Consider the following 25,031-nt stretch of genomic DNA (forward strand, 5'->3'; position numbering starts at 1 on the left):
TGACATAACCGGACCGGCTCTCTTTGGTGGAGTTGGGGGGGGGGGGGTAATTCGGAAAAATAAGGTATTTGTAACTTACGAACGGGTGATTGGATCTTAATGAAATTTGATATCTAGAAGGATCTTGTTCTTTAAAACTCTCATTTTGAATCCCGACCAGATCCGGTGACACTGAAGGGAGTTGGAGGGGGAAGTCGGAATTCTTGAAAACGTGAAATCGAGGTATCTTACGAATAGGTGATCGGATCTCAATGAAACTTGATATATAGAAGAATCTTATGTCTCAGCAATTCGAATCAGATCCAGGGACATAGAGGGTTGGAGGGGGGAAACAGAAATCTTGGAAAACGCTTAGAGTGGAGATATCGGGATGAAACTTGATGGGAAAAATAAGCACAAGTTATAGATACGAGATTGACATAATTGGTACGGATCCGTTCTCTTTGGGGGAGCGGGGGTTGTTAATTTGGAAAAGTTAGAAAACTTAAGAACGGGTGACCGGATCTTAATGAAATTTCTTATTTAGAGGGAACTCATGTCTCAGAGCTCTTATTTCAAATCCCGACCAGATCTGTTGACATTGGGGGGAGCTGGAGGGGGAAACCAGAAATCTTGAAAAATGCTTATAAATGTCGTAGATACGTGACTGACGTAACCGGACTGGATCCACTCTCTTTGGGGGAGTTAGATGGTGGGGTTCAGTGCTTTGGCGAGTTTGGTGCTTCTGGACGTGCTAGGACGATGAAAATTGGTAGGCGTGTCAGGGAGCTGTACAAATTGATAAAGTCGTTTTCCCCGATTCGAACATCTGAAGGGCTGAAGGGAGAGGAAAAATTAGAAAAATTGAGGTATTTTTAACTTGCGAGTGGGTGATCGGATCTCAATGAATCTTGATATTTAGAAGGACCTCATGTTTCAGAGCTCTTATTTTAAATCCCGACCTGCATTAAGCCTCTGATTTTTCTTTTTAAAGCAATGTACTGATTCTTAAAGTTTTGCCAAAGCTCATACCATATGAGCTCTTGGCTCTTCAGACCTCGTCACAAGTGCCATATGAGCTGTTAGCTCTTGTTTATATTTTTATCAGTTTTATTCTGCACTGGGGACGGTCAAGCGGAGGTCTTGACCGAAATATTTGCATATTTTTTTCAATTTTTTCACTAACTGTTTATTGTCCTCGTTTTCTTCGTTTCTTCGCGTTTTAATGTTTTATCACGATTAGCCAGTGTGGTATCAGAAATTATTTGCTTATCAATTTAGAATATCCATAGCCTGTTTTTCTGTAAAATTACCGAAGGTAACTTTTCTTTCCAAATTCTCATACTTGACGCTTAACTTTTCTCAAAGGATACTGTAAAAGGTATACAGCTTTATGAGTTCATAAATGATGAGTTAAATAGCTTTAAAGCTTTTTTTGTACAACTCACAATGCTGAGTAGACACAGCAAATTTTTAATCATAAACTTCGTTCGAATAACTTCCACATGAATATACAAAATGAAAAGGTACACAAAAAGAAGAAAATTCACTAAAATCAATTTAAAATTGTCTGACGGTCATATATATGTCTTCGTTGCTCCTGGACTTGCCTTCTCCATTTATCCTGCTGGTGTCCAACGCGATTGAGCACTCCACCACTAGTTGTCGTCCGTGGACGAAGGGGAGGAATGGGTCCAGACATCTCGTCCTGCGTACAAAGTTCAAACTACATAAATGATCTCAGTATAAGAAAGCAAATAATGGACGACAACCTTACTGCATTATAAAAAATACGATGAAAAAATAATGAAGAAAACTATGTAAAAGGCAAAACTGCGACAACAATACAAAAACAAATTTCTGTTAAAATCAGGCTAAGACACAAATATATTCTAAGCAAAAGCTTCAATAAACATTCAGTAATAAAAGAGGTAAGGAAACCCAATCCCCATACAGGATAAACTCTGTAATATGGGAAGAGGCTGTAGCCATAATAAGATTAAGCTGCAAACACGTTCTCAACATCCAAAACATGAGTCTCCGCTTTTCCTTAGATCCAGCTTTTTATATAGACTGGCAATGCTTACTCCCCCCCCCCAACCAAAAAAATATTTTTGACTCTAAAAAAGAAAACAGATTGCTTCAAAAAATAGGCTTTTCTTTAACTCATCACAAATGAAGGCAGATAGGCTACTTCATAATACACTGTTTTCTTTATGCAAGCCCCCTATTTACGTTTTATTTTAGGTTTTGCAAGCTCAGTGACTAAGCGGGTGAAAATACCAGAGCTGTGGAGCCGGAGTTTTAGTAAATTTTTGCTGGAGTCAAAATTGGAATCGGTATACTGAACATGTCTGGAGTCAGAGCTGAAGTCGGTTATAACTTATAAAATCTAGTCAATCGAAGCTTTAATGAAGTGTTAAAATTGAAAACGCTCAATTATTTTCAATCTAAAGTGCATGGTATAAGTTACAAAGTACCATTGCAGCAGTGAGGTTCAAACTTTGGTCCTTCAATGTGTTTTCCCTTGCAGAGGCAACTTTAAGCAGAACAATATACATGTTGTATCTTGCTTGGGTCAAAATTACATTGGAGTTTTCAATGTGCAGATTTTAAGAACTAAAGCAGGGAATTGGCCCCTCTTGGGTCTAGTCCTCGAGACCACGCCGAAATAAAACTCGGCAGCAGCCAACGCAATTATTTGGTCAGCAGCAGCACACGTGGTGGAAAAAATTTCTGCGGTGCGTCACCAAAAACTGATCGGCGGCGTGCCGTCAATTGATCGGCATTTGTTCTATTTTTAAAATTTGTTTGCTTGTTTTTTTCTTGGTTACTATGACCAAACCTCGAAAAAAAAAACGACGAGACATCAATCTTAACTTCTCTCTAACATCCTTTTAATCTAAATGATTAACGAGAGACAGTAAGACCTAAAACTGACTCAAAATTGAATGAATCCAACAAAACAGAGAATTTAAAATTTAACTGAATTTAAATTCTAAGACTAAAATTAAAACAAATTTAATTACACCATATCTGGTGCGAGAAACATCAAGGGAGTCTTATGTATATATCTTCCCCCATGTCTGGATTTTCTGGTCCTGCAGCCTACACTTCACTTCTTTGACTACCTATACCTATTTTCCAATTCCGGATGTCTCTTACTTTCAGCATAATACTAAGAAAAACAATGTTTACGTCCAATTTACCATTGTTTTTTCTTCAATGGCATCGCAAAGAAAACTAAATATGGAGATAAAGAGCAAAGCATCTTTATAGGTCCTACTGGCGGTGCTGATCTCCGTTTCATGCCCCTTCATCAAGGAAGTGCAAAGAGGGCCAGTCATCCTTTGTTTCCGCACACCCTTCCTAAGAATTCTCTGGGTACCCATTTAGAGCTAGTTCGACAATGGCTAAGCACATAAAACGAAATAAATAACACCAATTTACCATTCTTTTTTCTTCAATGGCATCGCAACGAAAACTAGATGTGGAGATACAAAATATAGCATTGAACTTAATAGGTCCTACTGGCGGTGCTAATCTCCCTTTCATGGCCCTTCATCAAGGAAGTGAAAAGAGGGCCAGCCATCCATTGTTTCCGCACACCCTTCCTCTTTACCTTCCCTAGAATTCCCCGGGTACCCATTTAGAGCTGGTTCGACTATGGCTAAGCACACAAAATCAAGTAAAGAACCAAAAACACCAGAATTCGATCCCCTGTCCTGAAACACAAAGTCTAGCGAGCTAATTTTGACCGAACTTCGCAAGAAAATTAGGAGATAGCTAATTGGCTTGGGACTTCTAAAAAACTATATGAATATCGTCCTAATTTTAGAGGTAAGATTGCCGCACTATCCTCTACATTTGCCTCTAAATATAAAGTATCAGAGTCTAAACATAATGGAGCGACGATTATCCACTATTGCATTATTGAACGCAAGTTTTAAGAAAGTTGGGAAAATCAGTGGATTTCCTTTCTTTAGTGCAGGGTTCCGGAAAGTCTAAATTTGCCGAATTCTCGTGGGCGGTTATTCCAATCAATATGGAGAGAGGATTTAACTTCTAGTATCTTTTCAGCTCGAGAAACATATTTAAACTATGCACGTGATTAGACTGTAAAATAAAGTTTTTACTCCCCAAGTAAATTTTATTAGGTTTACTTTGATAGGATCTTCTTTGTTACTATTTTCTAAATTTTGTTCGTGTCCTGGCCCAGTGGGTTCCGGCACTATAAAATACGGGGGATTCACCAGCAATAATATCCTCCAAGCAAATCCTAGGCGTGGCTTTGGGTACTACTTGGTTCAGAATTCAGCAGAAAGGTCGGCATCTTTAAACATAACGTGGAACATAACGTTATTTATGGGTGCTCAAACTAAAACCCTCCAACACCACTTTCTATCATTAGCTTTCGACATAAAAAGAGATTTTGTTATCATTGATTTGCTGTAAATTTATCCGACAAATACCTTAGGTCAATAATAGGAGAAGAATGATTTCAAAAGCTTCTGTCTAGAGCTTGTCCAAGCAGTTCTGGAACGGTTATAAATAACAATCCAACATAACTTTGCAGTTTGGCATCTATAAGTAAAATATTTTCTGCCATTTACTTGATAATTAACACAGAATTAAATTATGTTTACACATAGAAAAGTACTGAAAGCTGTCTGTGTTAAAAGTCTTGTGAGGCAAAGCAACATAGTCTTTGTTTTTATACACCATAAATTTATACGAAACGAGAAAATTGGGTTAGGTTGTATGTTCTGTGGTACAGTAATACACTAGCTTGAATATATAGTACATTTTGATTGTATCAGATTAACGACGCTTATTGACTACTAAGGTCCCTGCGTCGACCCTGTAGTGCATTGCTGCAGCATGATTCGACCTCTGGGTCCTGTATTACCAAGCTAAGGTCAAACCCACTGCGCCACCGCAGGACATAGTGCATTTTAAAGAATCAGCAAAGATTGGGCTTGAAAAAATAGAACAAAACTGGTTTTTAGACGAAGCAGCGTGTTTTGATTTAAAGGAGAGTATTTAAGGTATTAAGGAGTATTAAGGGGGTATTTAAGGTATTAAGGAGTATTAAGGAGGTATTTAAGGTATTAAGGAGTATTAAGGAGGTATTTAAGGAGTGTCCTTTTTTCTCCCACAACACACTTGTCAGCATTGAGTACACTGATCGATGTCACTGAATAATAAATAAATAAATAAAAAAAAGATAAATAGAAAAAAAAAAGAATCCAACCAATCGTACAAAAAAAGAAGAAATAATAAACACTTAAAACGAAACAAAAATTTTCAAAACGCTGTTTTCGTGAAGCTCAACAAGACCAAGTGATACCTTCAAGGCGTCACGCCATTCATATTGTATTCCATACAATACGATCCAACCAATCGTACAAAAAAAGAAAAAAGAAATAATAAAAAAACACTTAAAACGAAACAAAAATTTTCAAAACACTGTTTTCATGAAGCTCAACAAGACCAAGTGATACCTTCAAGGCGTCACGCCATTCATATTGTATTCCATACAATATGACTCACCATTAAAGCATTGAAGTCTGGCCGTATGGAAGAATCAAAAAGAGTGTCCGTACGGCTTATATTACTAGATTATAATTAGTTTGACCAGGGTAAGACGGAAAAGATGGATCAGAGATAAAAAGACATTTTATTTGTCCGCATCAGCAAAGCCGAACATATACTGCTGCTACATTTCACGCTACACAAGTAACATAAATCTAGTTTGTGCTTGTCCGGACACAAAAAAGCATAACGAAATAAAAAATAGCAACCAAAACCAAAAATGTGAGTTAATTACATGTAATAAAGGTACCTCCTCATTAGTTTGCTCCTCATAGGCTGTTGTTCTTTGCTTGCCGAGACATAAAGGATCCAAACAGACCAAAAACAGCATATAAATTACCAATAACGATATAATCCAGATAACAATAATGACAACAACCTGTAAAATAAACGTATATAGTCACGTACACGGAACGCGATAAATGATTTAGTTAAATGGTGACACTTCCTCTTCAATATCTGGCACCGTTAATCCAGTCACGGTCTTGTTTGAGGAGCGTGCATTCCTATATGGCAACCTGTTACATCAGTAAGGTAAAAGAGGTGAACAAAAAAAAAAAAAAAAAAAAAAAAAAAAAAAAAAAAATACTGTTCAGCAGTATTGGGCCAAACAATTTTACTTTTTATTGAAGTACGAGAACCAAGTCCTCCAGGGAGTTTGTACTTAAGTATAAGTACCAAATACTTCTCCAAAAGTATTTTTGTTAAAGTACTTCAGAACTTAAGTATTGCGGTTCTAATTACAATCCCCAAGTCACCTCTATAGTATCAATTTGGTTTCCCAGTGCGTACTTAGAAAGACAAAATATGAAAGGTAAACAGGAAGGAATACCACTTACAGTTATCTCACAGAGTTGACTGTCATAAAAGTTCCACGCTGATATTTGTTAGAAAAACTCACAAGGCAATATAGACTGTGATCATGTTATGTGCTAGTTTCCCGAGGTCAAATGCTTGTCCACAGATATCTGATTCTGAACCCTACCAAAAAGGTATTTGGCAAAGACAATAGAAACAGGCAAGTTGTTTCATTGTTCTATATTGTTTTTTTTTTTTTAGATTACTGAGAGGAAAATGTAAAGCAGAATCCACTATTCAATTCCACTTGCAAAAATTTTGCATTTCCATCAAAATGTTTTTTTGAATTCACTCGTCCACTATGGGCTTTAGAATATCCTTCAGTCCTCTTCAGTACAATACAATAACTTCTAATTAAAATGGGTTTCAACTAGTCTTGATATTACAATGTTCTTTGATTCTTTATAAATTTTCTCTTCTTTTGGTTAAACAAGTATATAATGAAAAAAGAAATCACCAATGCAACACACACATAAATAAAACATACACCATAAAAAAAAGAGAAACGGAAGACTGGAAGATCAGTACTTGAATGAGGCCTTAACCCTACTCATCCATCCAATTACATAGGTCAAACAGCATCGCCATACACAATCAACCATAAAGGATAATCCATGGACAGGCAGTCGTGTCGTAAGTAAGTATAAGTCGTCATTTACCAAATAAGTAAGTAAGTAAGTAAGACGGTACTAGACCCTTAAGGTCCAAACCGGCGATGCTGGTCTCCGTTTCATGGCCCTTCAGCCAGGAAGTCCAATGGGGGGCTGGGGGCCAACCATCCTGTGCTTTCACACACCATTCCTGCTTACCTTCCCCAGATTTCTCCAGGTACCCATCATTTACCATCATCATAATAATTTCATTTACCATATCATTTACCAAATATTAAAAAACAATAAAAAAGATAAATAATTCAGAGACGACAACCCGACACAAGGGCTCATCAGGAGAATACACACTTGCCTATAGGGTTTCGGCACTTTAATGTACGGCACTATATGTAAAATCTTCATCAAACTTCTAAGATCACAAGTATTCAACCTATTGTCTTTGCAAGGCACCTAGATACCCGTTAACCGATGTCAGTTATAGTATGGACTGACAGATTGAACGCTTGTGATTGAACACTTTCAATAATGTTGGGTAGCTATTTAGCATGATTAGTTATTTTTGCCTATCACCCACATATGGAAGAACCTTTACATTAGCATTATTTTCATCACGTTCAGAATTCTCTGGATTGTTTGCGGTAGTTTCTTTGTCACTATTGTCAAAGTATTCATCACCAGAAAAGTAGCTAGCTCTATCGGTTCTGACAACCTCACTAACAGCTTTGGGATTTAACCTTTCTTGCTTCTTCTACCAAGAAGTCAACAGCAACAACCCTACTCTTGTTTTGACTTTTAAAAGGACAATTTCTAATCAAATGGCATCCTCTGAATTTTACAGACCACCCCTTTCATATACTCAAGGAAAGAAAATAAATAACACGTTGCACGCCTCTTTCATACAGAAAGCAGTATAGGCGTTTCTTCTAATTATACCAGAATTATTAGATTTGTGTGGCGTTTTGATACTCTATTGGAATTGTTTCGAATAACAAGTATAGTTCTAAATTATATTGAACACATCAAACAACAAGCATAATAGTATTATAACACGTGTTAGTACACTGTAAAAAAATAAAGTACATCTAAAATGCTATTGAAACCACAAATGTAGTGTTTTAGATGTGACCATTTTATATAGCATTTTTCTTATCTCAACATTTTTTTTGGTGCGTTTCAGCCGCTTAGTCTTGTTTCATATTATCTTGTTGAAAATTCTACCAGAAAAGAAGACAATATATTTGGGCACTTTCTGTGCTATCTTCCACTTTTTACTTTTAGCACTGTCTTACTCTTTTAATTTATCTTCTTTACTCTTTAATTTATCTTCTTACTCTTTTAATCAATCTTCCACTTTTTTACTTTTAGCACTGTCTTACTCTTTTAATTTATATGTCAAAATATTTTCACTTTACTATCGAATAAAAAGGCTGTCTAGACTAAGAAATTATTTACAAACCTTAATTGTTGTTGTGTTTCTACTTTCATATCGACACTGACATCTGGGGCAAAATTCTTGCTCCTTACCAACTATATCTTGACCAACTTGAGGTAGCACCACATTAGTGCAGTCACTAAAATAGATTTTAAACAATTACTCTTTTTAATACCAAGTTACAAAACAATGTTAACTTTATGACACCAATTCATAAAGCAAAGAGTATGGAAAACTGGTAAGAAGGGATACCAAATCCATCTCTGAGAAAATAAAACAAGCAAAAAGACACAAAACAATTACCAAAAAATGTTATCTTTATGATAACAATTACCAAAGGAAAGAGCATGGGAGACTAGTAAGAAAGGAAACTAAATCCGCCTCTGAGAGAAATAAAAAACAAAACAAAAAAATTAACAATGTCACCTTTATGATAAAAGTTACCACTGAAAAGAGTACACAAAACACACATACGATACAATTACCAAAGCAAAGAGTATGGGAACTTGGTAAAAAAGGAAACTAAATCCATCTTGGAGAAAAAAGTTGTTATGATTTTGTCAGTCTTTCTATAGAGGAGAAATCTCTGCTCTACTAGAGATTTTCGATATGTTTTGTTGTGCTACAGTTTTGCAGTAATGTGGAAGTTTATTAAGATGTGAGTTTTATTTATTTGTCTTTTTCTATCCTGTTGTGTTGCTTTTTCTTTTTATTTAGATGATTTAACTAAAAAAAAACTTTTTGTCTTTTTCTTTTCCTTTTTACCCGTTCATAAAGTCTCTCAAACATGGATTCGAATTTCCTTTTTTTTATTAATGTTTTTTTTTCACTGTTTCATTTTAATTAAACCCGCTTTTCTCTCAAAATTTTTGAGGAAAAAAAACATATAAGACACCAAACAATTACCGAACAATATTATCTTTATGATACCAATTACTAAAGCAAAGAGTATACGAAACAGGTAATTAAGGACACCAAATCCATCTCTAAGAAAAAAAACTGCCAAAAACACAAATACCAAATATTTACCAAACAATGTTATCTTTATGATAACAATTACCAAAGCAAAGAGTATAGGAAACAGGTAGGAGAGGAAACAATTTCCATCATTGGGAGACGGATTCTCTCCATCATAGGCAGCAAAATAGCGCTTCCTAAGCAGCGCGATGTGGACACAATGTATTATTATTCATTCTTTAATTATTTTTTTTCTCTGAAAGGGGCTCATTCGATTGAAAATTAAAAGTTTCAAAGCCATTTTTAATGGTCATAAGTTTTTTGGGGGCAACCCCCCAAAGAACTAGAATTGGAAGTTTAAGTTGACTTTTAAAGAGTTAAATTGATCATGGGTCAGACCCCCCCCCGCCCATGTCGTATTGTCCCCAGTCCGAAAAAAGTTCAAAGATCACATTAAAAGGCCTTTGGGGTTGACACGACCTCCCATGGTAAGGAGGCGAAAACTGTAAGTTATGCCCCGGGGGCAAATAAGGTTTTTAAAGAAAGGTCGGCCGTGTAAACTTTAGGAGGTGGTTCATTTGATTTGAATGTTTACTTCTAGTTCCCGTTTAAGAATCAAAAGTCCAGGAGGGCAACTGTACCCTTCCCTCTCTGACATCCTCTTTTCCCCAAACACGTCTGATCGAAACGGTGAGCTGGTCATTTTGTTCACAATAATCCAAAGGGCAAATAAAAATGTCTTAAGGGTCGACACAACTCCCTCCCCCCCCCAGATCCCAGGGGCAATGGTTTCAAGTTATGCCCTTGGCCTATAAGGTTTTATGGAATGATGGGTCATATAAACTTCCGATCGGATGAGCTCATTTGACTGGACGTCGGAAATTTCTATTGCCTTTTTTAATAGTCAAAAGTGAATAGAGGACAGCCAGCACATCCCCCCCAAACATAATATTTCCCAAGACAGATCCAATGATAATTTTGAGTCATTTAGTTCAGTATTGTTGAAACGTCCAGTAATTATGTCTTTGGAGATATCGACTTACCCACCCCTCAGGGCAAAGGCTGTAAGTTAGGCAATTCATTCATGTTTACATATAGTATATGCTATTGAGAAAGGTATGCGTGTCTGAACTCTACTGAAGAAGTGCATTCAGGCGGGCCTTCAAGAGAATGTCGAGGGGGTGTTAAACTAAATCAAAAGACGTTTTGTGCATGTACATTGTCAAAAGAGCGACCGTATTTCAAGAATTGTTTTGGGTGTTAAATTAGAACTTTCAGAAAATACTTAAAGGGAAAGATCATCTGACCAAAGGGCAATATCTGCATGTTACTACAAATACTACTATCGCTGCTTCATTTACTGCTTCTACTTCTATTATAACTATAATAGTATAATTATAACTATATTATTATATAATTATAATATATATTATATAATTTATTAATTATATTATAATAATTATTATTATATTAATTATTATTAATTATATATAATTATATATTATAGAATTATAACTATACTTGTTATTCGAAACAATTCCAATATGGTATCAAAACGCCACACACATCTAATAATTCTGGTATAATTAGAAGAAACGCCTCTACTACTTTCTGTATGAAAGAGGCGTGCAACGTGTTATTTATTTTCTTTTCATACTTCTATTATAACTAATTGTAAGGCTAAGAGCATTGAGATGAAAATTACAAGAAACATACACAGTATCAAAAGAACATATCAGCAATGTCATAGCAATTACTAATTGTATTAAGCTGAAACTTCCAGGAATAGACGAGAGGGATATTCTGCTGACCAAAAGGCAATACATTAATACGAATGCTGCAACTAGGACTACAGCTATTACTATTAATACTACTACTAGTAATATCAATACTACTACTGTGACCAATATTATATATATTCCTAAGAGTGTGAAGGTGAAATTTTCAAAGAATTATGAGGAGGGAAGGTGAACTGAATCACAACACGCCCGTCTGTGTGCAAGTTATCAAAAGACCATAAAGGCAATTTACTGCTACTACTTCTATTATAACTAATTGTAAGCATAGAGCACTGCGATGAAAATTGCAAGAAGTATAACATACACAGTATCAAAAGAACATATCAGCAATGTTATAGCAATTACTAATTGTATTAAGCTGAAACTTCCAGGAATTGACGAGAGGAATATTCTGCTGACCAAAAGGCAATACATTAACACGAATGCTGCAACTAGGACTACAGCTATTACTATTAATACTACTACTAGTAATATCAATACTACTACTGTGACCAATATTATACATATTCCTAAGAGTGTGAAGGTGAAATTTTCAAAGAATTATGAGGAGGAAAGGTGAACTGAATCACAACACGCCGTCTAAGTGCAAGTTATCAAAAGAGCATAACAGCAATATCTCAGGAACAGTTTGGTGTGTGAAGTTGAAACTAACAGGGCTTGTTGTGGGGGATGTTGGATTAACCAAAAGAAAATATTTAACTGTACAAAATATATTTTATGTTAGTCTATTTTTGTTTTTTGTTTTTTTTTTTTCTACGCTGAAGATGCCTTGTTAGATACGGGGGAAATATTCGTTTGACTTATGTTGTTTTTCTTCGTTTTCATTTACTGGCCATAGACACGTTTGTCGTCCTTATATTCGTTTCTTTGTGGTTTTTGTCATGGCTGGCCAGTTCGGCTTTAGATCCTTTATAAGAAATTATTTTCATCCTAATGCCACTGCTTCTACTCTTACTACTACTACTACTATTATTACTACTACTGCTGCTGCTGTTAAAACCAAGGGTATTAAGACGAACATGCTTGGATATATTGAAACTGCAAAGAACTAAATCGAAATACACTATGCACAGTCCAAAGTTATAATTGTCTCCTCGAACCAAACTTTTGTTTTGGCTTAATTCGTAAAGTAGGTTTCTCTATAGCGGCGTCCTATATTTCCAAAGAAAAATTCATAGTTATTTTTATTTTAGTTTTCAGTTCAGCATCGCTAAACTTATTATGTAAACTACAAAAATATTTATAGTGTCTAACCAATAATACTAATTTTTTAATTCAAACTAGAAAATACCTGAAAATTTGACAGTACATAGTAAAGAGAAAAAACTCTAAAAATAATGGCAAAAAATATGTAAACTAGAAGATACTTTGTTATTATGTAAACTACATAAGTATTTGAATGGTCTAAGTAACGAATTTTGAATCATGTTTAAAACTAGAAAATTTTCTAAAATTTTCAACTAAGTTTTAATTTATTCTAGCTCATAAGCTACTCACTACAGTAAAATAAACTCATTAAAAAATTTAATAATACAAATCATGGTAAACGAACTTTCAGATCAGCTGGGTGATTTAGGAAGTGGTGCTGGTAGAGGAGGAGGAAGTGGTGGAAGTATCCGCGAAGCTGGTGGATCTTTCGGGAAAAGAGCAGCTGCCCAAGAGGAACAATATTTCCGGAAGCTACAACACGAACAATTGGCAAAGTTAAAGCAGCAGCTTGATGCAGAAAAAATTAATATATTTAAAAATCTTTTATAATTAACGAAAATAACACGAGTTATTGCTAGTTAGTTTTAGACTAATCAGGGTTGCAGCGGTAGCTAGCAACGTTGTAAGAGATCATGTCCCAAAGTAAAAACTATAATACCCCATAACTCTTAAAAATAGGGCCAGATCAAAACACAAACCTGGGTTGCAGCAGCAGTAGCAACTTAGTAAGAGACTATCACGCCCAATACTAAGAAATGTAATTGCCCATAACTCCTGAATATAGTGTCCAAAAACAGTATCTAGCAACCTAGTAAGATATGATCACGCCCATAGTAAAAAATGAAATAGCCCATAACTCTTAAAAATAGGGCCAGATCAAAACACAAACCTAGGTTGCAGCAGCAGTAGCAACGTAGTAAGAGACTATCACGCCCAATACTAAGAAATGTAATTGCCCATAACTCCTGAATATAGTGTCCAAAAACAGTATCTAGCAGCCTAGTAAGATATGATCACACCCATAGTAAAAAATGAAATAGCCCATAACTCTTAAAAATACGGCCAGATCAAAACACAAACCTGGGTTGCAGCAGCAGTAGCAACGTAGTAAGAGACTATCACGCCCAATACTAAGAAATGTAATTGCCCATAACTCCTGAATATAGTGTCCAAAAACAGTATCTAGCAACCTAGTAAGATATGATCACACCCATAGTAAAAAATGAAATAGCCCATAACTCTTAAAAATACAGCCAGATCAAAACACAAACCTGGGTTGCAGCAGCAGTAGCAACGTAGTAAGAGACTATCACGCCCAATACTAAGAAATGTAATTGCCCATAACTCCTGAATATAGTGTCCAAAAACAGTATCTAGCAACCTAGTAAGATATGATCACACCCATAGCAAAAAATGAAATAGCCCATAACTCTTAAAAATACAGCCAGATCAAAACACAAACCTGGGTTGCAGCAGCAGTAGCAACGTAGTAAGAGACTATCACGCCCAATACTAAGAAATGTAATTGCCCATAACTCCTGAATATAGTGTCCAAAAACAGTATCTAGCAACCTAGTAAGATATGATCACACCCATAGTAAAAAATGAAATAGCCCATAACTCTTAAAAATACAGCCAGATCAAAACACAAACCTGGGTTGCAGCAGCAGTAGCAACTTAGTAAGAGACTATCACGCCCAATACTAAGAAATGTAATTGCCCATAACTCCTGAATATAGTGTCCAAAAACAGTATCTAGCAACCTAGTAAGATATGATCACACCCATAGTAAAAAATGAAATAGCCCATAACTCTTAAAAATACAGCCAGATCAAAACACAAACCTGGGTTGCAGCAGCAGTAGCAACGTAGTAAGAGACTATCACGCCCAATACTAAGAAATGTAATTGCCCATAACTCCTGAATATAGTGTCCAAAAACAGTATCTAGCAACCTAGTAAGATATGATCACGCCCATAGTAAAAAATGAAATAGCCCATAACTCTTAAAAATAGGGCCAGATCAAAATACAAACCTGGGCTGCAGCAGCAGTAGCAACGTAGTAAGAGACTATCACGCCCAATACTAAGAAATGTAATTGTCCATAACTCCTGAATATAGTGTCCAAAAACAGTATCTAGCAACCTAGTAAGATATGATCACGCCCATAGTAAAAAATGAAATAGCCCATAACTTCTAAAACTATAATCAGCCATGCAAAATGAATTCCATTGATGATCTTTTTCAGAGTTGGATAAACAAACTTGTGGAAACAATCAAAGTATGAAAAGACATTAAATTACGTAAAGAGAAAAAACTGATAATTGTAAAAATATTTTTTATACTTTTACAAGGGATTACAACCTTCATTTGGGAGATATGAGATAAAATTACAGCAAGTCCAATTTCTAACAATGATTTCTGCTAAGCTTAAAACTTTTGGTTTTCTTCTTTAAGGTTTTTGAGTTGTTGTTATCCCTTGATGAAATATAAAAAAAAAAATTTTGCAATTACCAGTGTTTTTGCTGTTTATGCAATTTAAGGTCTTTTCATACTGATCAGTTCAAAGATATTTGATTATTGAAGTTAGTCCAATTTCTAACAACGCTATGTACTAAGCTTCAAACTTTGGTTTTCTTTTCTGATTTTTTTGAATTTTTGTACAAATATTTTTGCAATTACCAGTTTTTAGCTCTTTATGCAATTTAATGGTTTTTTTTAGTGCTGTCTTTTCAAAACATTAATTATTGAAGCTTCCTCGATTTCTAACAATGATATGTGCTAAGCTTGGAATTTTTGGTTTTCTTTTTAAGATTTTAGAATTATTTTAATTCCCTGTCAAAATATTGAACCATCTTTTGTAATTATTGCACTTTTTTTTGGCCTTCCTACTGACATTATATAACTGGTTGCATTCAAACCTGTAAGTTTAATCACGTAGCATGTGGATTTTATCTAACAAAAAAACTAACTTTTAAAATTTTCTGACATTTTTCTAGTTTGCATTAAAGGATTAAAATCATTGCTCAGGTACCATAAATATTTTTGCAGTTTACGTAATATCTACAGCATTTCTGAACTGAATTAAAAAAAAATCAGCTATTTTTCATGTATTAAAAAGACATTGCTTATACTTTTAAGAAGAGAAATTCAGAAATGATGCTTTTCTAACAGCGAATTCTACTAAGCTTCAAACTTTTGGTTTTTTTTTAAAGATTTCTGAATTGCTGTAATCCGTTGTTAAATATATAAAAATAATTTTGCAACTATCAGTTTTTTCTCTTTATGAAATTTAATGTCTTTTTATACTGAAGTTATTTAAAGGCGTTTGATTATTACTGCAAATTTGATTTCTAACAATGGTTTCTACTAAGCTTCAAACTTTTTGTTCTCTTTTTTAAGGTTTTTTAATTTTTGTAATTCCTTGTCAAAATATACACAAATATTTTTGCAATTACCAGTTTGTTACTCTTTAAGCAATTTAACATAAACTTCTCCATCCATCAAAATCTCAAAAATCTTCAATGGAGAGTATACAACTTTTCCCTACTGTACATTACTTCTAATGTGTGCATAATCAACTCAGCATTAAATGACGGACAGAAAGAAACCCTTTTACAATGCCCTGGCCAAGTGGCCAATGCTTGGATACTAGATGGGAGGGAACATCTTTGAAAGACTTGTAGCTACAAGCTTTTTAGAGGTTACCAGACAGAAACACTATTTTTGCAAAATGTTCTAGCTAGCATGGGAGGAACTAAGTCTAAATGAGCATATTACCTCAAATATTTATGAAAAGGGTATCAGTGATTTCACAGCAGGATATGGAGGTGCTGAAGACAAAAACTGGCGCGTTTTTTTTTTTTTTACCATGGTTTGTTACATGGTATTACCATGTATTATGGTATTACCATGGTATTGTACAAGAACTATCTTCAGATCAGTGTAGGGGAGAGGTATGGTTTCACTCCTTATGCAAGCATCCTTGAGATATTTAAAACAAAAAAGTACAAAAGCTTGAGGCTTTACCACTTAGTTGGAGGAACATTCCCAATAAACAATTTCCTATTGGATGTTGTGCCATTAACAACTGATGTATCAGGACATACACATTTGCATCTTACATCTTCATACTGAGCCTGTAAAAAACAAACTTATAACTAATTCTAGCTATTCTTACTTGGTCTACTATTAGTTAAATATAAGCTTATAGTCAAAATAAAAAAAAAAATCTTACAATTTAATCAAGTTCCTTACACCACACTATGATTCCATTGACAAATGAAACGAAAATATATTGATAACGAATACAATTGTTAACACAACAATGAAAAATAAAAACTTTTAATACAAAATAGAACTAGAAGTCCTTATATTTTGGCATCACATCAAGAAGCCTTTATCAATAAAAAGAAAAACCAGCCAAACAAAAGATAAAAAAACAACAAATTTTATGAAAAAGAAAACAGCAATCAAACAAAATCCAATGGTAAAAAAACACAGCAAAGATCATTGCAAAACAAAGTAAGATGTCTGCTGTATCTGTACTGTGCATCTGAATTATCTTCTAATATGGAAATATTTCAACAAGTTCCAATGGCACATGAACCAGAGCACAAATAATAATCAAACAAAGCAAGATTTATTATTTGTGCTTTGGTTTCTTTGCTGTTGGATTTTGTTTAAATAAGATATTTATTTCTTTTTTGTATAATGTTTGTTCTTTTTCTGTATGTGTTTCGTTCAGTTTTGATTTTTTCTGTCGATAAAGGCTTCCAGATGTGAAGCGAAAATATTAAAAATTTTGTTAAAATTTTGCAACAATTTTTTTTCAACATACTAAAAACTTGACCCTGTTGTTAATATATTTTCCTTTTACTTAGTCTAATCTGTCTTTTCTTACAATTCACAACATAAATTTAGAAATTAAAATGAAATAAAAAAACTATCAAACTAAGAATGCTGTCAACCAAAAGCAAAATAAAGACTAAAATATCATTTAGCTCATATAAGAAACTTTACTGACGATTTGGAAAATTTACATAACTAAATGAAGACAAACAAGATAAAGAAAACATCCAGATAAACTAGATAATGAAACTCGTCTAAACGCATGGAAAGACTGATGAAACTAAACAGGAATTTTCAGCTAACAAACTGTGTTAACAGGATGCACAACTAAGAGGATATATCTGATTCACATCATCTGATTGATAGCCTGGAAGGTCATGGGGGTGGCCTGTGTTTACCCCCCTCCCCCCGCAGAGTATAAAAATAGAAAATGATGGAGTATAAAAAACAAAAAGATGAAAAAAAGTTTCCATGAAAAAGACCATGTCAATAAAAAATTAGCAAAAATTAATGTAAAAAACTTTTCCCACAAAGCAAGTTTCTCAAAGAAGAGTAAAGAGCTCCATTAAGCCAAAAATGATTAGAAATAAATTCAAATATTTTTCCAAGCTGAAAACTATCACATATCATCACCAATAAATAAATAAAACTAAAAGCAAAAAGAAATTACAATAAATAGCTGAGCCAAACTCAAAACAAGCAAAAGTTACCTTGATAGGACTGACAACCCCCATGCCTTTTCAGGACCAGAATATAATTTACACTTTACTGAAAATAGAATGCATTTTAAATGATTTCACTTTTTGATTTTAATCAACAAAGAAGTATTAAGACTTTACAATTTCTGTTCATTTTTAGATTAGCAATGCAACGAGCCCCTTCCAAAGTTTTTACAATCCCCCTTTCAATAAAAACCTTATATGCCCCCAGGGCATAACATACAACCCTTGCACTGAGGGCTCTGGGTAAGGGGTTCATCCTCAAAGACATAATTTCCAGACCTTTCAAGTATGTTGAACAAAATGGCTATCTCAAAATTTTGATTGGATGTGTTTGGGTAAACAGTGGGCATAGAAGGGGTGTTAATTGCCCCACAATCACTTTCAACAATTAAAAAGGGCACAAGCCCTTCAAATTTAGAATCAAACAAGCCCTTTTTGATGTTTCTACGACAAATTTTTCAATGTGAAGTGTGCTGGTTTAACAAAAAATAAGAAAGAAAAAAAAAAGATATATTATACCTCCATTGCTCTTTACTTAGGCAGCACTATTGACCTGCCTATGATCCAAGGCATATTACTAAGACCAAATCTTAATCATGGTCAACGCAATTACATTGACACAGTAGAAAGCTACATATTTCCTACATATCTTTTCCACAGACTCATATCACCAGATGGTTGTACAACTTACATAGTTAAAGAAACTTGGGCAAAGACTAACACTGGATGGGACACTGAAAATTCTAGCACCCTGTTAGAGCTGAAACCAATTAGAGGGCAACTTGACACCTCCTCAGTGCCTGAGCAACGCCATACAAAATTGGATCATAATTTGCTATTTTAACTGGGAGGGCCAGAAGATTAAAAAAATGTATGTGTGAAGGCAATAGCATAAGGGTGGCTAGTGGACAAAATTTGCAAATAACCTACTCAAGGCAATAAGATTTAGTCACCTAGATTTAGCCTTTCCATTTTTCTATTATACTGTACAATATAAAAACGGGAAGGCTAAATCTTGGTGAAATCAGTCATGTAACAAATTTTAAATTTGTGTGGTTGAAGAGCCTTTGTAGAATGTGAGCCCTTACCCCATCAGCACTCCACCTTAAAACTGTTTGCCAAAATGGTTTTTCAAGTGTCTTTGATCTTCTTGATCACAAATCTGGGACAACATGTGCTGAAGACATCCAGAATCAAAACTTGTCATGTGCACATTCCATAGGCCATCCAACTTTGTAAATAGACATGTGTTTTGTCTTTGACTCAGAATCATTGAGAAATTGACAATCTTTAAAAGAATCCTCCTCAATAGTTAATTTTTTTTTTATTAAAATGATTAAAATTGCTGCAAAACTGTCCTAGTTCCAAGCACACTAAGTTTAAATGAAAAAGAAATTATTTCCATCAAAATTGGTTTACAAAGAATTATGTGCTTGCTGATTGCAGACATGAATTTTTCCTTATAGATGTACAAATTCAGAAAATACCAAGTACATCTTTAACAAATGGTAGACATAATATCAAAGTCATCACTGTAGAGCCAAAAAGGATCTAATCCTTCTATTGCTTTACTAATAACTCACTGTAACACAAAGCCGCCTGAGAACATGGCTATGCACTCTCCCCTCCCATCACAACCTACAAAACTTCCATCTTTAAACCCTTCTTAGAAAGTTCCAAATTTCCTCAAATAATTTCTTATGATATTTTTCTACACTATCTGGGAGAACCTGCTTTTTGTTTGGCCCTGGATAGTTGGACAAAAGGGATAATCTTAGGCAATCTACCATCCTTCATCCACAGAAGATGCCCTAGCCATCTCAATCTTTCTCTCATTATAGCCCTAGAAAGCAGGATGGACTACATTTTTTATACAGCTTACTGTTTGGAGAATCTGGAAAAAAAAGTCAGGTTATGGCTTGAAATCCTAGTAAGACCGCAGAAACTATGTTTTCAAAAAGTAGAGCAACACAAAGAGATAAACCCAAAAGTTAAGTTAAAACACATTATGTCAAAATTTATATAGGTTTACCCTTCCTTCTGTGCAATCTGCTAATGTAAAGAAAGCATTGGGCTTTACAGTTACTACAAACAATGCTGATCCCTGTTTCATGACTCATCAGCCAGGAAGTGCCATGAGAGGTTGAGGGTCAGCCATTCCATACTTTTGCACACTCTTATTGTTTACTTTCAAAGATCTCTCCAGGTACTTATTTAGAGATGGATAAACACTAGCTGAGCCTGAGCTTACAGGGTCACACCACTCCCCCCTATTCCAAACCAAATAACCTGAAACACCAGGACTTGAACCCCTGTCCTCATGGGCAAAGGATTTCAAGTCTAGCATGCTAACCACTTGGCTTTGGCAGCTTGCAAATAAGTAAAGCATAGGAAAAGTAGCTCAAGAACAGCTTCCTGGGGTAGTTTTTGGAGGAGATATCAAACAGACATTGAAGATACTTGTATTCTATAAATTGTAAAAATAACATCTAATCACACTTAGTACTAAGCCTGCATATTTGAATAAACAGACAAAGCTACTTCATTTGCTCCTGAATGCAATCTGCCTAGCTGAATCTGCCAATCCTAACTAACCCATTCCCCACCATCCGCCAATCCCAGCTATCTATGTCATGTGAACCATTAGCAGCCTACTCTCCACATATATAACATATATTTTTAATCAAACTATTTGTTTAGTATTAGGCCATCATGAAAAAAGAGTGAAATGTCAAAAAGTGATCATGATGCCAAGAAAGAACATATAATAAGGAATCTAGTGGTATTATTTTCCCTTTATTAGCATGTTTTCTTTTGGGGTGGTAAACCACTATAGTAACAGTGATTCCTCATTTTATGTTCATCCCAAATATTATAGTTGGTTTTTTGACAAGGGAACACCTCTGCTCTTGATTGTCCCATAAACAGCCCTAATAATAAATTTGTTTGTTAACTGAATATTGTGATACATGGTTGGTTCCTTGTTGAAAGAAGGTTCTGCATTCTAAACATGATGATATCTAGTTTTGTCTGTGATTCATTATAAAATTGGACAAAACAGATTATTTGAATTGAAAATTGGAAGCCAATGAAGAAAACATAATAATCCCATTAATAGAAAGTTCCATCAGATTACAAATCCTCACCCCTCTTGGAGGTAAATCAATAGACTAATAATTTGAATTTCTAATCCTGAATGATTTTAATGACCACATTGTTACATGTGTTTTGATTGCCAAGAAGAACACTTGCTATTCCAGATGGTGATGTTCCTGGCATGGTTTCACAAAGGGCCCCTTCCTCATCACTTGCTTCTTGTACTTCTCATTCAAATTCAACAGCTCTTATGTTAGAGCAGTCTTTCTTAAGGATTGTCACAAAAAAGTTGAACTTCATTATAAATAACAAGGAAGCGGATATCCTCTTGGGCACAGAATAGTTTCTGTTTATTTCAAGTTACAATGTAGCAACCTAATTTCAGTTGAAAAAATACTTTTTATTTAGTTTCTGATTGTTTTTCAAATTGTTGCAAGGACATTTCTCACAATCTGTGAAATTCCTACACTATAAATTCCAATAACAAACACTTTATGTAAATTGTGAACAAATTGCATAACTTACAACCCATTCCCTAGGACTGTAGGTGGTCATGATACCCCTAGAGGCACAATTATTGGATTTTTCAAGAATTCTGAATCAAATGGAGATCTCAAAAGTTTGATTCAATTGGTTCAGTATAATAGCCCCTTGAAAAAAAAAAAACACAAACAAGTAAGAAAACCAACAAAAACAGACATTAACAATTTTTCTTCTGGCAAAAACATAAACTTCCATATTTTGTAAATAGAAACCAGAAACCACTACAACAAGATTATTTAACAAGCTGAATCTGATGATTTAATTTTCATAAATGTCACTTGAGTTTTTGGGAGTGCTTTGCCTCATCTTCTAAAACTGGTCAAACTTTCTCAGGCTTGTAGCTTTTGATGTCTAGGATTGAATAAAATGAATTTTATACAATTGGAATCAGCAGAAAAAGCCAATTCTTTTGAAGTATTAACCATTATCAGAATTCTTGCTATTTTTAAGTTTCAGTTACTAGTGGGGTGAGTTGTTTTTACTTACAGTTCATGTGGGAGAAAAATGAAAAAAAAAATTGCAGGAAACTGTCAAAAGAAACAAAATATTATGCAAAGATATAGACTAAAAACTCTTTCCTTCATGACCAAAAAAATGGAAACTGCAAAGAACAAGAAGAAGAAACTGTCAAGAGTCATGAGAAAGAACCCCATAGAGCTGACTGCTTAGCAGAAGTTTAGGGCTGTAAGGAGCAAAGTTTGAGCCCTAGCAAGAGAGGTGACAGAGAAGTATGAGGAAGTTATCACAGTAAATTAAACAACAAACCCAAAGAAGTTCTGGAACTATACCTCAGACACACAGTTACAGAGCTGGTTAGTAATAGAGTCTCATCAAATGACACGCACAAAAAATGGATGCCTTTAGCCATCAATTTACCTTAGTATTCACTTGTCCTGACAAACCCCCCTCCTGAATCCATCTCATTACAAAATAAGCTATTAAATGTCTACTATAATAGTCCACAAGGCTGAGCTTGACTCCAAACTTAAGCATAACTATGGAGGCAGCATATTCAGCTGAAAATTGAAATTTCTAGCATCTTTGATGTGAGTCAAGAGAGATTGGAGGCCAACCAGCCCACCCTTCCCCCTGAATACATCCAATCAAAATCAGGAGATAGGCAATTTGTTCAAAATAATCTGAAGGTCAAATAACTATGCTTCCAGCATTGACAAAACCCCCTACAGCCCTTAGGGCAAGAGTTCTAGGTCATGCAAGTATATATAAGGTTTTTTATTAGAAAAAGGGGCAAGTTTGATCATGGGTCTCCAAATGGCTAAAAGTTTTAAGGTGACACTTCAAGAAAATTTTGAGAGGGATGCCAAACACAATCAAAACCAACTATCTGTCTTCAGGTTATGAGAAGAGAATACCAGCAATATCTAAAGAATTGCAGAAGATATTTAGTTGAAACTTTCAAGGTAGGCCTATGTTGAGGAGACATTGGAGAGAAATTGCAGGACCAGTCCCCTCCCTCCTTTCCATTTTTAGGTGTCTCTATGCTCACAACTGATAAAAATTTTGAAATTGTCATTTGTTCAAACTAGTCAAAAGGTCTAGTAGCTATACCTCCAGGGATACCATACCCCCACAGTCCCAGGACAATGATAGTAAATTATGCAATTTGCCCTTGTTTACAGGCAGGGTTTATCATAAGCAAAACAGGAAATGCTTGATTGTGGTTTTATCTGATGAAAATCTTAAAAAGCCATTTCATTCAAAATAGTTGTAATGTCTATTAGCTATGTTCTAGGGATGCTATGTTCCTATAGCCCAAGACAAAGGAATGTAGATTATGCAATTTGTCTACTTTTTACATACAGGATTTATTTTTTGGAAAGCAAAGATTTTTATTGAAAATGTAACTTTACCCCCTTTCCCTTAATGTAAAAATATATATTGATCCTGTGTGCATCCAAAAAGGCCAAGGGTTTGGAGGTGAAATTCCAGGAAATGTTGAGAGGTATGTGTAATCTATTATTTTGAGAAACAGTCCAATAAATTTGAAAAAAAGAGACTCACACAGAATCCAGTGCATATATTTTTGCATTAGAGTGAAGGGGGTATAAGTTACATTTTAGCTTTTTTAATTAATTCTACAAATTTATTTTCACAGAAACATTTTGCAATTAAGAATAAGGAAAATACTATTTACCATTCCTGCATCAGCTACAAATGACACTTTTTTTTACTAGTCAGTTTTTTAGAAACAGTTTTTTTTTTTTATATTTCTCTACTATAGGCTGTTTGAGTCCATTAAGGCCTTGAAATGTAATTTCCTCCAAAAGTGCTTATTAAATTGCAGAAGTGCATAACACATGGTATAGCCTAGGTGATATATTTGCTTGTATCCTAGCTAAATTATGTTATAAACTGCAAATTTACCCTGTTGCTTAGCTATATCATTAGTAGTCAGCAATTTGTAAGGTCAAGACCCTTTAAAAGTGGAAGTTGATGAGGATGAACTTCAAAATACCTGGCTAAAATAGGCTAGCCTATATTTTAGGCCCTGCATTCCTTTGTTAAAGTTTTATTCACCTTACCTCATTGCTTTTCTAGATAGCAAGAAACCTCTAAACTAGAATAAAATTTGAGTTTATTGACTTTTGTCTATGTTGGAAAGGGGTTATGTTAAGAAAATGAGACTTTCAGGGATGGGTCTAAAGGCTAAAGTATGTCATGGGAAGGTATTTTGAAATACCTATCTCTACTCCCTCTCCCTCTAGAGGTCCCGAACTTTGATGACCTTTAAAAATATGTGTGTTATAAAAGTGTACCCTAGCAAAATAGATCTTCTGTTTAAATGAAGTACAACAAAATTGTTTTCAGCTTCACAACTTTGCTTATAATGCCCTAATTTTTATTTCATTAGCATATTTCCTTTAAAAGTAGGCGAGTAAAACATCAATTTTGTGTCCTAAAAAACCCTGTAAGTAGCATAGGCTATCTGTTTCATAACTTTTAACTAGGTTTCAAGGTAAGATTCACTAAAAACTAAATTAAATAGTACATACATCAGCTGCAAAGGGGCAAATTATCATAAAAGCTACTAAGATACAACATAGAAAATTTGACATCTTCTCATTTTTTTTCGATTTCTTCAAAAGATCTTGAATGTATTAGTTTCAGTGTTGCCGGAAGTTTCTGTTAAAAAGGTGGAAAAAAGGCGTCTAGTAAGGCTATTTACCCTTTGATCACTTTTGTCTTTTAAAAATAGAATTATACCTTTCAGTTTCCCATCAAACGAATCTCCTCCATGGTTGTTGAAATAATCTCTTCAGTAAAAATCTTGGTGAAGGTTCCTATTACCTGAACAATTGCTTTGGGTCATGAATCTATTATTAGTAGATGCATTTTGAGTTTTTGAACATCTTTTCTC

At 34.6% G+C, this 25,031-nt stretch overlaps 1 protein-coding gene across 4 annotated transcripts; it reads right to left on the reverse strand.

Moving 5' to 3' along the window:
- Nucleotides 1-1,436: 1,436 nt before the first annotated feature.
- LOC136029386 (uncharacterized protein CG1161-like) lies at nt 1,437-24,782 on the reverse strand. 4 transcript variants are annotated; one of them, XM_065707717.1, is made up of 5 exons: nt 24,667-24,782; nt 16,470-16,579; nt 8,500-8,614; nt 5,825-5,953; nt 1,437-1,687 (listed from the first exon to the last, which is right to left on the reverse strand). In XM_065707717.1, exons 1-5 carry the CDS (start codon nt 24,727-24,729, stop codon nt 1,535-1,537), a joined length of 570 nt encoding a protein of 189 aa, XP_065563789.1. In that variant the 5' UTR covers nt 24,730-24,782; the 3' UTR covers nt 1,437-1,534. The 4 variants fall into 4 exon arrangements, with proteins under 4 accessions (XP_065563789.1, XP_065563787.1, XP_065563788.1 ...); XM_065707715.1 differs by having other exon boundaries at nt 1,437-1,705; XM_065707716.1 differs by having other exon boundaries at nt 5,810-5,953.
- Nucleotides 24,783-25,031: the final 249 nt, after the last annotated feature.

This window comes from Artemia franciscana, chromosome 7 (genome assembly GCF_032884065.1).
Source record: "Artemia franciscana chromosome 7, ASM3288406v1, whole genome shotgun sequence".
NCBI lineage: Eukaryota > Metazoa > Arthropoda > Branchiopoda > Anostraca > Artemiidae > Artemia > Artemia franciscana.

Excerpts from the sequence above, each read along its gene's own strand:
- LOC136029386 (XM_065707714.1), bottom strand. The coding sequence starts at position 24,729 with ATGTCAAATTTTCTATGTTGTATCTTAGTAGCTTTTATGATAATTTGC. Across the intron at positions 16,580-24,666 it reads TTTGCCCCTTTGCAGCTGAT|GCTCAGTATGAAGATGTAAG; the intron begins GTATGTACTATT and ends TGTTTTTTACAG. Across the intron at positions 8,615-16,469 it reads AATGTTCCTCCAACTAAGTG|TGACTGCACTAATGTGGTGC; the intron begins GTAAAGCCTCAA and ends AATCTATTTTAG.